Genomic DNA, 14,548 nt, shown 5'->3' with positions numbered 1-14,548 from the left:
GTGCGGACTTGTCGATCGACCACTTCTTCTTGAAGAAACAAGTGCATTTTGGCTGCAGTAACCTGGTACCGAGTAGTCTCGTGGAAACCTTTTCTTTCACACCATGACTTAAATTCTCGCTGTTTCGGTGCATACGCTCGTATCGTGTTGGCCGGTCGTGCTTCACGACAGCGGTCCAGGGTCGCATGCGCGCTCTCTTCGAGTTCGACCTGCAGTCCTGGTGGCTCCATGGTGTCTCTACAACGTTAGTGTAGACCGCACACTTAACATATAATTATTCCGTAACATAGGTTTTACCTATTCACGACGGTCCGTCTTCACAGAGGGACCTCGTCCCCAACACTTAGTGCAACCAAGTATAGGATACCCTACCCCTAAGAAGATAACCACTCACTATCACAATCTAAGCATAGCCCTCGTACAACGAGTCGATCACTGGTCCCTTTTAATCAGTAAGGGTCCCTTCATTTTTAGCCGCTATTCCTGGTAAATAATGTAAGAATATTGTACAGGGTTTAAACTCCAATTTGATTGGCTAAAGCCGAAAACAGTGCTCAACTTGGATGTCAAATTATAAGAGGGCGTTCAGCTCCGACGTCAGTATTCCTCGTGACAGTGATGGCCAAAAATACATTGCAGGTATTGGTACTGTTTGCAATACTGAGAAATACTTTATTGCAAGCGCTCTGGGGTATTGCAATACATATTGCGGCCACGCTGGGAACTGCAGTACATATTTTCCAGCGATTTCGGCGATCCCTTTTAAAGTCGGTTCCCAAAGGTCGCAGTGTTTGCGCGTCAAGTCTTTTGGCGCGCCCATCGAGTGGCCAGCAGCGTTCGCGCCTTCAAAATGGGCGCGAATTTGACCGCTCCACCACCAGCCAGCTCTCATTCTGCAGCAGGATTAGTACTGCAGGGCTCCCGATTATGGCATTGTTATTTAATGGGAACCCTCCTTAACCATAAATAATGGCATTGGGCAACTAGTGACATCACATACATTATGTCATGTGCTGCGCACAGACAATAAATAAGAGCATAATGTAAAGCAAACCAACACCATGTTAAAATTAGCGAGTGACCTCGTCGACAGTCTGAGCTGACCAATACTCACCATTTTGGCGTAAGAACAGCACCATTTCTAATGTAATAGGTTGCAAGCTGTGGCGCTCTTGCCCGTACGTCGTCCTGGTGTCGCTAAAGAACCTCTCAACAAGGTTAGAAGTAGGTGGAATGGACCATAGTAGCTTAGCGAGGGGCTTTGTTCGAGTTGCTCAAATTAAAAAGTGAGGACGTGGGCAAGCTGTGTCCTTAGAGAAGTGAGAATTTAAGTACAGTAGTGAAAAGTCATGGTTGGTTGTGAGAGGTACATAATGCCGGATACGTCCCAACTCATCGCATTAAAGTAAAGAGATTTTGCTCATAAATTATGTCGGATGATTCCTTATGTAAATAAATATTTAATAACATCCAGGAAATCGAAGAAATAAATAATTTTATGATTTCATAAGAAATAGTTGAAAAGACCATGCCATAATCGGGAGCCCTGTAGTACTGCATTAGTACTGCAAACTCGCCGAGTATTGCAATAGACAAGGGGGGGTAGTTGCCGTAGATATTGTTTGCGCTTAATGTTTTTACAATGCCCCGCAATGTATTTTTGGCCATCACTGCCTCGTGACGTCAGTGTAATATAGTTGGTGAGAGCTAATGCGGGTACTTAATTATAAAAATAAACTTTGTGAATCGTCCCACAAGCCGAAGGCCGTCCAGCTGCGGAGTTCAGGTAGTATCGACGTAATTTCGGGGTAAATTCGGTGTATACAGCAATAGTGATGACGTTGTCACAATTAATCTGCTCCTATAGGGCATCAATTTTATCTAAGTGATGGCGTAGACTATTGGCAATATAAAACTACAGCGTACATGTGAGCATAAGGTTTGACCTCGCTAGTACCCGACCACTGTACAACACGACGAGCAAGGCGCAAAACCCTGCAGTCAGTCAGCCTTATCATATTGTTTATTTCTTAGCAGCAAGAACGTGAGACCGACGCGCTCTTGCTGCATTCCGTTTTTTATCTGACCTACAGTGCGAGTTACGAAATACCCTCTTCGATAGGACCCATACGCTGGGCCTATGCCTCATGGCTTCACTGCACAAGCGGCTGCGTGGGATTGCCAGGATTTGTTTTTACTTATACGCGTTGGAGCAAGGGCAGCACCACCAGTGTGAATGTATGCTTGACAAGCGTATAAGCTGCTATACTTAATGATGTACTCGAAAACAACATTGAGTATTGTCTCTATTAAAATAAAGATAGAAACGTTGTACTGTAGCCTTATGTCCAGTTTCGCACCCCCATACAGAAACCCAGCCAGAAAAGCACTCGACGCCTACAACATTTCTTGCAAATCGAACGCCGCATTTAGTGCAGTACTGACCCAATCATGGACGATACTGGTCATTCAGTCAATGAGCTGCTCTCGGTTGCAAATGTGCACCATTGGCTTACCGGTATACAATCTTACCCCCCTAGTGGAGTCTGGTGTCTGTCCGTCCGTCAGGCCGTCCGTAACGGGCTAGGGTTAATAATCCTCACGCTAATACGCGCGTTCTACTGGCTGCCGAGCGCAGCGAAGGCGGCCTCGATTGGCTAGAATCGAATTATGTGGTGTACACACTGTATGTGGTCAACACATCGTACTTAAAATGTACCGCTCAAATTTCATTTTGCTTTCATTTTCAGCTGCGGTATGCAAGGCCACGCGAAGGGCGCTGCCTGTGTACGCGTTAGTTAGCTGAATTAAAAGGCGCCGATGAGCACACACGTTCTCTATCGTCGTAGGTGCTGTTGATAAAATTTGTAGGCTTCGGTGACTCATACTTCGGCCTCAATCAAAACATTAGTACTTATTGGTTTAAATATGATTTGATTTGCTTCGTAGTAGGTTTGTAATAATTTAACTTACAGTACTGTTTTGCGTAGTACTATTCTTAAGACATTTCATATTTTTGCTTGCAGTTATTTGTAGTAGTAGTCCACATAATTATTATGTTAACGTTTATAATAAATCACACCTCTACTACTACTATTAATAATTGATACTTTAGGATGTGAAAACTTTAAAATATGACTATTATGACTTCCCACCCGACACCCCCCTGCACCCCACACTGCCCCCGGGAAAAGTATCATCTTCCTCTGTATTTGCACACGACCTTAAGATATTGTGTGATCTTTCCAGCAATATATGTTGTGTACATCAAACAAAATCGGAACAGCGTTTGTGATCAAGTTTGCGCGGAGGCACGCGACTCAGCAAGAGCACGAAAAACGATGGGATAGAACAGCAACACGAAGCACGGAACGTCATGGACGATGATAGAAGATTTAGCCGATGCAAACCACGAAGTGTTTTACGTAGCGTGAAAGATGGAAGTGCACGCAGCCATGGAAAGAACAGAAGAACGAGAATATGACGGGAGCGTACGGGCCACGGAAGGGAACTAAATACATAGACACCCCAGCATGCTGAAATGCACGGCTACGGAAGAGCACGCAACTTCGAAGCCACTGTAGAGCACGTAGCGGCAAGAGTGCACGGACAGTAATTCTCCCATAGCACCACGGTACAACACGGAGCACAGTCGACCGACCAAACGTGTACGCGATGTACCATAAACGGAAGATCATCCGAGCATTGGAGTCCGATATTAGGGTAGAATCGGAGCTCACCGAGTCCGACAGCACGACACTACGGTAGCTAGCGATCTCACGGACGACAGACTAACCGCAACATCGCAAGCTAACACGATAGCATGGACTGTGCCACTAAGCCATAGGGGAGCACAGCCACAGGAGCTATAGACGGGAGATCTTTGAGCCACGGAGCACGATACCAGCGTAGAAGCTCAGCTCCCCGAGCCACGGAGGACAGTAGCACATTAAAACTCGATTGCACGGACGGCAGACCAGCCACGAAGATCACGGGGGTGCTTGGGGTGACCACGATTGCACACCGTGGAGCACGAAGCCCATGTAGAGCACGATAACACGGGCAACGCAGATGCACTACGCGAGCACAATACCATAAACACCATTACCACACCGCGATTGCTCCATAGCGTCGTAACGCGGTCGATGGAATCTTACCAGGAGAGCGCGATACACGGGCGACCGAACAACACGACTGCGTGGAGGCACCAAACCACGGATTAGGACCCTTCAGGTAGAGTACTTGGATGGGAAACCAACGACCACAAAAGACTATGAACCACGAAACCAGTGCAGCCCCCGTAAACGTTTGAGATCAGGAAATAGTTAGCATCCACGAAAGAGGGTCATACTACTGAAGAGCATGAGCCCAAGAGAGAGGGTCCATAATTACCAAGCATTATGGACCACGGGTGAGCAGGAAACCACGATGCCGGGAAGATCACATAAGATCGCAGGCCATTGAAGAACATGACTACAACCTGCAGTACGGATAACCGAAATGTACCAAATCACGATATTGTACGGGTCCACATGATACTACGGAAAGGCAAGTGGTTAAATACACGATGCCAAGGTCTACGGGGTGAACCACGCTCTCAAAACACGCGACACCAAGAAGCACTTAAATTTGCGGCCACCTCATCTCCAACAAACCATGCCACTCCGCCGCGTAGCGGCGGCGAACGGCTAGTCTTAAACATCTACTGCAGCAACCTGTCTGTCCGTCACACTAAATTGTCGTGCCTGTCACGCTTTTCCGGACAAATCATTGGATAAAATAATTTAAATATTTCTACTGGCTGCCGAGCGCAGCGAAGGTGGCCTTAATTGGTTAAAACTAGAACGTGTAGTTGACATCAATAAATGCATGTGTTTCCCAGTTTACATATGGGGATTTGCACAAAGCTAATACATTATCCGAAGGCGGCATCGTTTTAATATTTTATACTTTTTCATAATGCATTGATATTTGAGTACTAAACGGAGGGCAGGGTGCTTAGCGTACACGTAAGCATGCGTGTTTCCGAGGACATGGTTCAAGTATACTAAATACTCTGTACTCAGTAGGATCTGCGAGTTACACTGACTAAAATGATAATTTCAATTTTTTTATTGTAAAGATATTAACATTATTAATAATAAGTTATCTGAGTGGGTTTCTGGTATTGCTAAATCGTACATGTTACATGTACAGCAGTAGCCGGTCGTGTGGGCTTGCCGTAAGAACAAAGCTGTGCTTATAAACGTTGTCACTAGATCCACAAAGATAGATAGTTTAGATTGACGTGGAAAAGAAGTAATATGTGCTGATGACAATTACTACTGTATTGTTTCCTAAGCGTTTATTTAGACAACAAAATTCTGATACTTCTTAATAGGCAGACGCGTTGCCGACAAGGCGTAGAATAAGGTTTTACATGCAGCGGTAAGATAACAACACAACATGAAAGGTGTAAATTATGGTTATTATAAGTAGGCCCGTAAAGAAACGTTAATCAACTTAGAGCCTAATCTACGTTTAACCATCCTGGAATCATCGTTTAAGTATCAAATAAAAATACCGCCGTCAACAAAAGGCGTCGTGCGACGCATCGTAATATCCAAAGGCTACAGTATAACCATAACAGGCACAGATTGGAGTGTCTAATGACTAATTCTGAATCAGCACAAAATGAACACACTTCAATGCATAAGAAAATGCTACAGCCTGAATATTTTTATTAAATATTCAAACTGTTACACTTTTAATTTTCTTTCAAAGTAGCGAGTTTGGTATGCGAAGTGGTTAATAGTCAGTTTATTACAAGCTTAACCAGGCAGTACAAGCGGGTATTTGATGCAAGCTGGACAGATATTCTTTGCATTGTTGCAATCTAGGTTTCAGAAACGGCCCGTGAAATCGATCACGACGCTAAACTAAATATATTATTCAGCGTTTTTAGACTGAAGTGCAGGTGCTTCTGGGTGGAAGATTAAGGTACAGTGATCGCCAACAACAACAAAGAGACTTTGCCAAGATCACTAGCGTAATCGTTTATGAGCATGGTAAGTATGATGCTAGGGTCTCAGTCTTTTGTACCGGTAGAAATATTTACACGGCTTACTGGGAGCTCAGCAATTTGTAGCAAAAGAAACGCAGATTTATAAAAATAAAGAAGTCGATTTAGGCACATGGGGGACTCAGAGGATTTGGACTAATTATCCCGCCAAAGCGAAGCGAAGGCGGGAAGGCAAAAATCTAGAGTAAAACCTAAATTACCGCCGCGTAGCGGCGGCGCTCGGCTAGTTGCGATCAGTTCGGTTAGCATTTCCAGTCGATTACTCACGCTGATAGCGCTACGTTTTACTTGACATCGGTGGAGGGTTAAAATAGAATGAAGGAATCATCGGGTTGAAGTGAGCTCATTTTTTTTATTTAGATAACGTACCGGGGTGGTTTGGTGAGAGCGCCACATTTTTTTTCTTTTTCACTACCGCTGCAGGGTTGGCCTTCCATCAAATGGTGTATTACTCTACCGAATTGAACATTTACATCTCCAATATTTGTTGTAAGATGCTCAGAGATACATTACCTCCTTTTCAATCTTTTTTTCTTTTTCATTTCTACTCGAGAAACTCGTGCGCTTGCAATAGTTTAAATAAATGTTCTTTGACTGTTCATCAAGTCTTTCGTTCGTCAGCCACAAAAAGAATCTTTCAATTTTCCAATAATCCATTCGGATCACGTCGTGGAAGTGGTCGACGTACGCGAGGTCGAAGATCCTCTTCTGGCTGCTGCTTTGTCTTAGGCCGATAACTTTTCGGATATCCAGAGTACAAGACTCGTCGATTGCGTCTCGCGTGTTGTATTGCATTGTACTTAGCAATGAGCACCGTCAACAAGAGAAAGAACCCGAGAATCACCGCCACAGGCAGCACCAGCTGTCGATAAACTGAGGTCGCTGCACTCATCACCGCTCGCTCTGTCGATACGTACCAAGTCAGCACTCTCTTTACTGTGCTCGCACGCTCAACTTCCTCCAAGGACGGAGTATTCTCGCTCTGCGTTAAGTACGAGCTACTAGTTGTCGTCATTTTCTGCTCCTTCTGCAGCTTTTGTTGCGTCTCCTTTTCCAATATTCGTAGCTGATGTAGAGCTCGCTGCTTCTCAAGCTCTTGTTGGTCCAATTCCTGCAATCTATTCACCTCCTGCTGCTCCAGTTGCTTCTCTAACGCTCGCTGTCTCTCCAGCTCTTGTAACATTTCCAACTGTCTCTTAACTTTCGCTTCTTGTGCTTGTTGCAGCTTCAATTCTCTTTGAATATCTCGTGTGTGATTCTCCTTCTCCTCTCTGATCTTCTGTAGCGTCTGCTTGTTCTTCTGCGTGGCTTCTTTAAGTCCTTGTAGCGTCTTCTGCCACGTCGTCACGTTCTCCAGTGCGTCTTGACGCACCTGACTCACTTCACGCATTGCCGTCTCCATTTCTTTCTCTACTTCTTCCTGTATGACAGACAGTTTGGCTCGCGTTTCCAGGGAGAGCAGCTGCAACTGCGTGTGCTCCAAGGAGAAGAGCTCGGACATTTGTTGCGCCGCGTTCAGCTGCTTCTCCACAGTCGCAAATGCGCGCACCGTCTCGTCCACCTCGGCTGCAATGAGTTCCTCATCCACTGGACTCCTTCCCGTCACGCCCACCACGCACAGCAGCAGCAGACCGCAGCTCCACGCCATCATCGTAGAGCTTTTTTTTACGAAATGACGGAATGTTCATATTTCATGTGAACCACATAGTCACAAGCTGTTTTTAAAAAGCTTTTTAAAGAAATAAATTTAAGAAGAAAAATAATGTGTTTTAAATATTTCAAAAAGAAATATGTTTCCTGTTTGTGTGAACGTGTCATTATGTCTACTGTAGGTCTATGTTTGGAAGACGAATGAGTCAATAGAGCTGTTTCAGATTTATGATAAGGAAAACGGATCTTGTACGACCGCACGACTCAACGTTTGGCTACATTTTGCACCAGGAGCATTCGCTATTTACGCGCCAGTTATCACTGGGATAGCTCTCGAAGGACCGCAATGTCGTCACACCCTCCATATGCACTGTCTTGTGGAGTACAGCGAGCTGTTTCTAGGCAAGACCAGCACAAGAATATGCAGTGCTCACTTTGCTTGCATCTATTCCCGGTTTCGGGGTTCTACGCATTGAATTCACCAAGTGACGAAAATGGCAATATCAACGACGACAGCGCATTTGATTACGAGGAGTCCGACAGTGCGTCAGCTGCGGAAAGCGAGGCCAGGAATGATGACATCAGTGCGGACGAGTACCACCCGAGCGACCTCAAAGGCTTTTCGGACTCGGATGAGATTATGAATGATAAATAGTGTGGTGCCTTTGATAATGTGATGACATATTGATACATACATGTCTTGAATATACACAACTAGCGGATAGAGTAATAATTTGTATTGAATATATAGCACAACTAAGGACGACTGTGCGATTAACCCTTCTGCCTCTTATTCTGTATCCTACAGAATATTTAAGGAAATACCTTGATTAAAGTATGCCAGAAAACCTGCGAAAAGTATGCCGTGTTGAGCCATTTCGCGCCTGTTGTAAATAAACGGAGCAGATTAAACGCAAAGAAGCCACAGATGTGTGCATAGATCCCACAATGTATCCACCATCAGATCAAATAGCGATTTTCTATTGGCTCCCGATTGAACAGAACTCGGTCAAAACCTCCTACCAAGCAATACCCGTCCTTTTCGGTACTATCACTGGAAGTGGCCATCTCTATGTTTCAGCCACCCATCTTGGCGCCAAACAGCGCGCGTCAAACCTGGGCCGCGCGCAGTGGAAGAATTTGCCCAGTTCCTAACTAACGGATTAGTGAGGAGGAACAGGGCAATTTCTTCTCTGCGCGCGCCACTACGAAGTCGCTATACGCCTTGTAAGTGTTCTTATCTTATTACCCTTACGGTTATCTTATTCCTCAGTCTCATTATCTCTTTTACGCTTACGGAATCTTATCTTCTTTTTTAAAGCTGGCGGAATGCACTTACCATCGTTCCAAGTGTCGTGCCAAATCTGCGCACATGTTAGCGAGTTACCGCTTTCGACGTGCCGTACTTGACGGCAAAGCGGCACCCGTCCACCAAACGCGTCACTGCATTCCTGGCAGAAGAAGCTGGTCTCAAATGACTTGGTATTGGCATCGGAGTACGCGGAGCACACTTTGCACAAGTATTGTCTTCGTTTGTGCTGCGTTCCCTTTGTGTAGAAATCGTCTGTGTTCACTAACGAGTGTTGTTGGCGGGGGATCGGCCCTGAAACTAGATCCTCTGCGCTGAGATGCGTCTCGAAGTTGATTGTACGCAGCGCCAGTAGCTGTACATGCAAGCGGCGCAGGTATTCTGCGTGTGTAGGTGGCTTCTCTCCTCTTTTCTTGACTGTAATGCAGTGAACAATGTAACCGTTGACAACGGCCATGTCTACGATACACAGGAATAGCTGCTTGTAATACTTCCGGAGCGAAATGCACTTTGAATACTGTAGCGGTGAAGTCGTAGCTGGTCGCGGACATCAACTCCACCCATACCGAGGCCGTAGTCCACGACCAGCTGTGGACACGGAACTGGAGTGTGGGTTCCATCCTTCTGCGTGCGGAGAACACTGGTGCGACGCGTTCTACATCCAATAGCGAGCATGTTCACTGGCTTGGAATCCATCCAGCTCAGTGCGACGAGCTCGGGGTGGTCTCGCGCTTGGGCAATACGGTAGGTTCCACGTGGCATGCGCTGTGGTCTTTTCTTTTGCGTGAAGTGAATTGGGCACCAACCTAACCTGTCGGTACGTGTAGTCCCGACGTGGTACAAGTCCATGTCCAGCAGCTTCAGACTGAGCGATACGGTAGAGTAAAAACTGTCGGTAACAATCAGTCGCTTCTTCGGCTGGTCCATCAACACCTTCGAGATATTGCTTACGACAGCTTTTGGGCCAAGTCCCAGTGTGTCTGTTGGTGCTTTTCTCTTCTTCTGCTTCGATTGTCAGCTCCACAGTAGATTTTCACTCTAAGTTATATCACATACGAATACCATAAGTACACACCATGTTAATCTGTATCCTCCAGAATAGGATGTTCGGTACTATTTAAAATAGCTTGTCTTACCTTGAGCAGTACGCGGTGTCAGCACAGCACGTCATGTAGAATTTGGTGCCATACTTGCAGGGCTTGTCTGGCATGAAGACGCGCATTGGGTTGTATTTGCTTCGATTAGCCATCATGCCTTCATCAAAAGAGATTACTTTTCCGAGGCGATATCCACGGCGAAACGTTTTCTCAACAGCTTGCAGTAGCGGTCGAACTTTCCAGGCCGTATCCACAAGCACTCCACCTTGTTCATTGTTGTTGAAGTGAAGAAACTTTAAGATCGCTACGAAGCGATCACGCTTCATGAAGCGAGAGAATGTTGCTCGTGGAACAGCACCATCTTCATCGGTAGACCAATGTTTGGCAAGTCCATCTCGAATCGGTGCTATTGCGCGAGCAATGAGTAATGCTACGACGTGTACGATCTCATGGGGCTGTATATCCTTGAACTTCTTCAGCCCTTCTTCAATATCCGCCAAATCAGGAACACTGATGCGAGGATCCTTAGCCTGCCGAGCCAGCAACTTGTTCCTACGTGACGTGGCAATGACGGTGATATTCTGGGCTCTGTATCTGTTCGTCTCTTTGGCGATATGACTCCATAGTTCCTTTGGCAAGAAGTAAAAGAACATTTTCAATGGAGAATCTGCGTACGCAACTGCAGAACGCGTAGGCCCAAATTCCCCGTCATAATAGTCCGCAGCTGCATCAACTTGAAAATCATCTACATTGTTGCAAATATGTCATGTACAGATTTAGTTTATATGTGTTTTAATTTATTCTGTGCTATCCGGGCTTACCGCTGTGCTCTTCGTCATACGTCACCCTTCCATTTCCAGCGATATCACGTAAGGCATCTTCCGTAAACCCCAACAGTTCAGCTTCAGAGACGTCTTCAGTCATTGGGACATCTTCAACATCGTTGGTACCTTCTAGAGAAGACGTAATCACCTCATTGTCTTCCAATATCCCATCATCATCTGCATCTGAATCGGAATCGCAGAAGTCAGCGCTATCCACCAAGTTCACATCGTCATCAGCTGTCGGGCCAAACAGGGGCTCCTTTCGGAGACCCTCCATGAAGTTATCGCTGTCGAACACGTCCAAATCAACGAAGTTTTCAGTCTCGTTCAGATCTTCGCTCTCAGTTTTGCCTTCTTCTTCATCTGTCGCGTTCTCCCTGGGATGCAATTCTGTATCATCCTGAACAACATCATCTGCTCCATCACCTTGCTCTGTAGCATCTGTCATACCGGATGGTTCTGTCGCTTGAGCGTCAACTACTTTCGTGATAACCGCCGCTGTATGCGTATCATCAGGTGCTGAACCGAGGGAAGTCAGTAAAGAAACAGTCGCGACCAATTCTCTACTCGCAGTTGTGGCCGGCGCCACTGAAGCCTGGTTTGTCGTGGGGGATGGAACGCATGGGGGGTCAACACCGATGGCTGCATAAGCTGCTTGCTTGCCAATGGGTCGTCGGACGATAGAGCCCACTGATGCGCTGGAAGGTTGGTGATCCAGGAGGCCTGAGAGACGAGCAAACGCCATAAGATCCTTCTCACCTGGATCAAAGCAGATATTAGTACAACGAAAATTATTAGCTACAATCACATCCTCCCACCTTTAAAGAAGTCTAATCCGCGTCGCGAATCATCGAGGCGGCCCTTGATTCCTGGCTTTACGTAGCGGTGGTCTTTAGCGATACCGGTAGGCTTACGAGCCTTCCATCCTTCCTTGCACAGGTCACGCCACAGCTGCGTGAACGACTTCTCTCCAGGACCGTTCATCTTTCCGAATGGGGGAAAGATGGAGTGGCTGACACGCGTTTGTGTGGGCTGTCATCTTAATTTTTAAACCTTATACTCGTCTGTCTATGCCAACACGCTAATCCCCGGCTATCTACCCAGCGCAGATCTATTAGGAGCGGTCGACTGATCAGCACACATACAAAATAATAGATGCGAGATTCGACAGCGCAGCCAACATTTCTGGATATTAAATACTGCGAAAACGCTTATTCTGTAGGATACAGAATACCGTTCTAGAAGGGTTAAGGACGACGAGGACTGTTGTCGTTCCTCTTTCAATTGTCAGCAAAGATGTTGCCAGCCGTCAGCTCTCCCCACATGTGACCGCAAAGGTTCTTTTAAATAAATCCAGGTCGTCATAGAACTCAGCCTTAATAAACTGCGCGATGATCTTCATTCTTGAACATCTGTGAGCGCTTAATCTTTCGTTCATGTGAGAGCATGTCAACGCCCGCTCGATATTGATAAGACGCTGGATTAGGCGACCAATACTGTTTAACGTAAAGTCTCCACTACTTTGCACCCGGAAACTCCGAGACCAAATGCGTAGTGTCTGTATCGTCGTCGCAAACTTGCGCGGTCTGATCACTTGTGCAATCTTGCTGTACCGTGTCTTGGGTCGAGTTGGGGTTGCCCCTGTATTCTTAACGATGTCGCGTAAGCCACCTAACAGCGCGTGTTTAGCTCGCTAACGACCGCGGATGATAGAGTATCAGGCATGCTGTCAATTGCAGCATCCGGTTTCCCACGTCCATCCTTATCACCGCCGTCAGAGTGCTGCATGTAGCTCATATCCTGCAGTCATTCCAACGACGCACTAGAATATGATATCGCATCAGAAGCCAACAAAACACTGCGCTCTCACCGTCTCGCTAAATGTCGACTCAGATTCGAGGAAAATGATAATCTTTGATAGCATCACCAACGACATTGGAAGTGCTCGCTTTAGTGTTCGATGTCGTTTCTTTGCCTTGCTAATCCCGGCGAGAATATGTTTAATAGCAGCAGATCGGGCCGGGTTGCAATGTGCCACAAGGCCCTATCTGCGGCCTTATCGGTCACTCAGCGTCATGCGGATGACCGCCAGCAAGCATCTCTGGTTTCGTGTAGTGCCAACTAATTACAGCTCGGTGCTTCTCGGTGGGTCATTGTCTCTTGTCCTTCGTCGCGAGTTAATTAATGTTGGCCGCAATGACATTTGGTAGTTGAAAGAAGCGCTGTTTAAGAGGGTCCGGGAACCCTTCTGCGCGGCAGAACTCTGCGAACCGCAGCAGGATGCCGTTGTAATATGCGAGTGCTCGAGCTTTCAGACGCTGGTCCGCGAATTTGGCTGCCGCCACCGCTGCACTATACCGACGACTTGTTTCTGGTAGATCCATGCGCGGCTTGTACTACTGGGACGTGTGAGAAGAATGAAGTGAAGATTGAAGTTGCAGGCATTGCGGCTTTCGTAGAAGCTTGTATCTTTAATTGAAACTACTAGTTGTCCCTCCTTGTACTGATATGATGAGCGGATTATTAGATGAGTGTACCCTTTTTTGTGTTTAACGTGTGAGGAATATGGGTACAAAACGACTGCTGCGATTTAGCCTTTTCTTCTAATCATTTGTGCCGCACGTCGTTTTTTTTGCGCACTAGTGGGAAAAGTCCATATTTTCTGTACCCATTAAAATTCACTGAGATTTAATTAAGTAAACAGAAATATAATTTTTTTTTATAATCCCAGTACATTTTATTTATTTTTGTTAGCCGTATCAATAAAATCACATGTATCGCGGAATGTAGAGCTGTACCATGACAAGAGTACCATCGCCGATGGTCCTCTTGTAGTGCTCCATCGCATTTATGCATACTGCTGAATATGTCACGGCTGCAAAGCTGTACAGCGTGAGCACGCCCGAAGTCCTTATCTGGAGCGTGGAGCTCTACAATTCTATGCATACCCGCACCCGTCTTAAGACGAGGACACCATCACCGATGAATTTGCCGTGATGCTGTCGCGCTTGCACGCAAAAGACCTTATGTTTATCAAAGAGTTCTTAGCACGCAGAAGATGTCATAGTCGTTGACGAGCTCGTGTAATTGGGTAGCAAGGGGGGAAGGAAAAAGAAGATTTCGTTGCTGGACCTTTTCGGGCGTAACTAACCAAATGAATTTAGTGGTTTTAAGTGCCACAAAATAGTAATTATTAGGGGTTTGGTGCTTTGCAGATACAGTACTGCACCCCGTTTTCGCGGGGGTGGACCAAATACATGTAGGACTTCCAAAAACAATTATATTTTAGCATACAAGTCATTGTTAATTTAGATTCAGGATCATTTCATCCGGAAGTTTATCATAGGTTCGAGGGCGCGAAAACATGGTGCAGTACTGTACTTGTACTCCTATTTTAGAGTGACTTCCTGATATTTACGAAATCTCCAATATCCGCATATCGATATTCGCTTATACCAGTAGTAAGAGTAACAAAAAAGCTACTACAGTAGTATTATTTTTGAGATACTATCAATCGCTGCTGCGGGTTGGAGTCTCCAAGTTGGATGGAGTCCAACCTCCTAAACTATAATACATGTAGAGGGTATCACTTTTTGGGATAATACTC

General features: G+C 45.9%; 2 protein-coding genes across 2 annotated transcripts; both read right to left on the bottom strand.

Annotated features, from left to right (window-relative positions):
- Positions 1 to 5,882: 5,882 nt before the first annotated feature.
- On the bottom strand, positions 5,883 to 7,712 carry PITG_14898 (uncharacterized protein; the record flags this gene model as incomplete). The annotated part of the gene is made up of 4 exons (XM_002899031.1): positions 5,883 to 5,918; positions 6,262 to 6,284; positions 6,906 to 6,943; positions 6,979 to 7,712. The coding sequence occupies 4 exons, from the start codon at positions 7,710 to 7,712 to the stop codon at positions 5,883 to 5,885; spliced, it is 831 nt and encodes a 276-aa protein (XP_002899077.1).
- A 4,746-nt stretch (positions 7,713 to 12,458) lies between these two features.
- PITG_14894 (uncharacterized protein) lies at positions 12,459 to 13,325 on the bottom strand (the record flags this gene model as incomplete). The annotated part of the gene is made up of 2 exons (XM_002899030.1): positions 12,459 to 12,582; positions 13,213 to 13,325. The coding sequence occupies 2 exons, from the start codon at positions 13,323 to 13,325 to the stop codon at positions 12,459 to 12,461; spliced, it is 237 nt and encodes a 78-aa protein (XP_002899076.1).
- Positions 13,326 to 14,548: the final 1,223 nt, after the last annotated feature.

This window comes from Phytophthora infestans, genomic scaffold (assembly GCF_000142945.1).
Source record: "Phytophthora infestans T30-4 supercont1.33 genomic scaffold, whole genome shotgun sequence".
Taxonomy (NCBI): domain Eukaryota; phylum Oomycota; class Peronosporomycetes; order Peronosporales; family Peronosporaceae; genus Phytophthora; species Phytophthora infestans.
The sequence above is the reverse complement of the archived record's forward strand: the minus strand, read 5'-3'. Positions and strand labels throughout refer to the sequence as shown.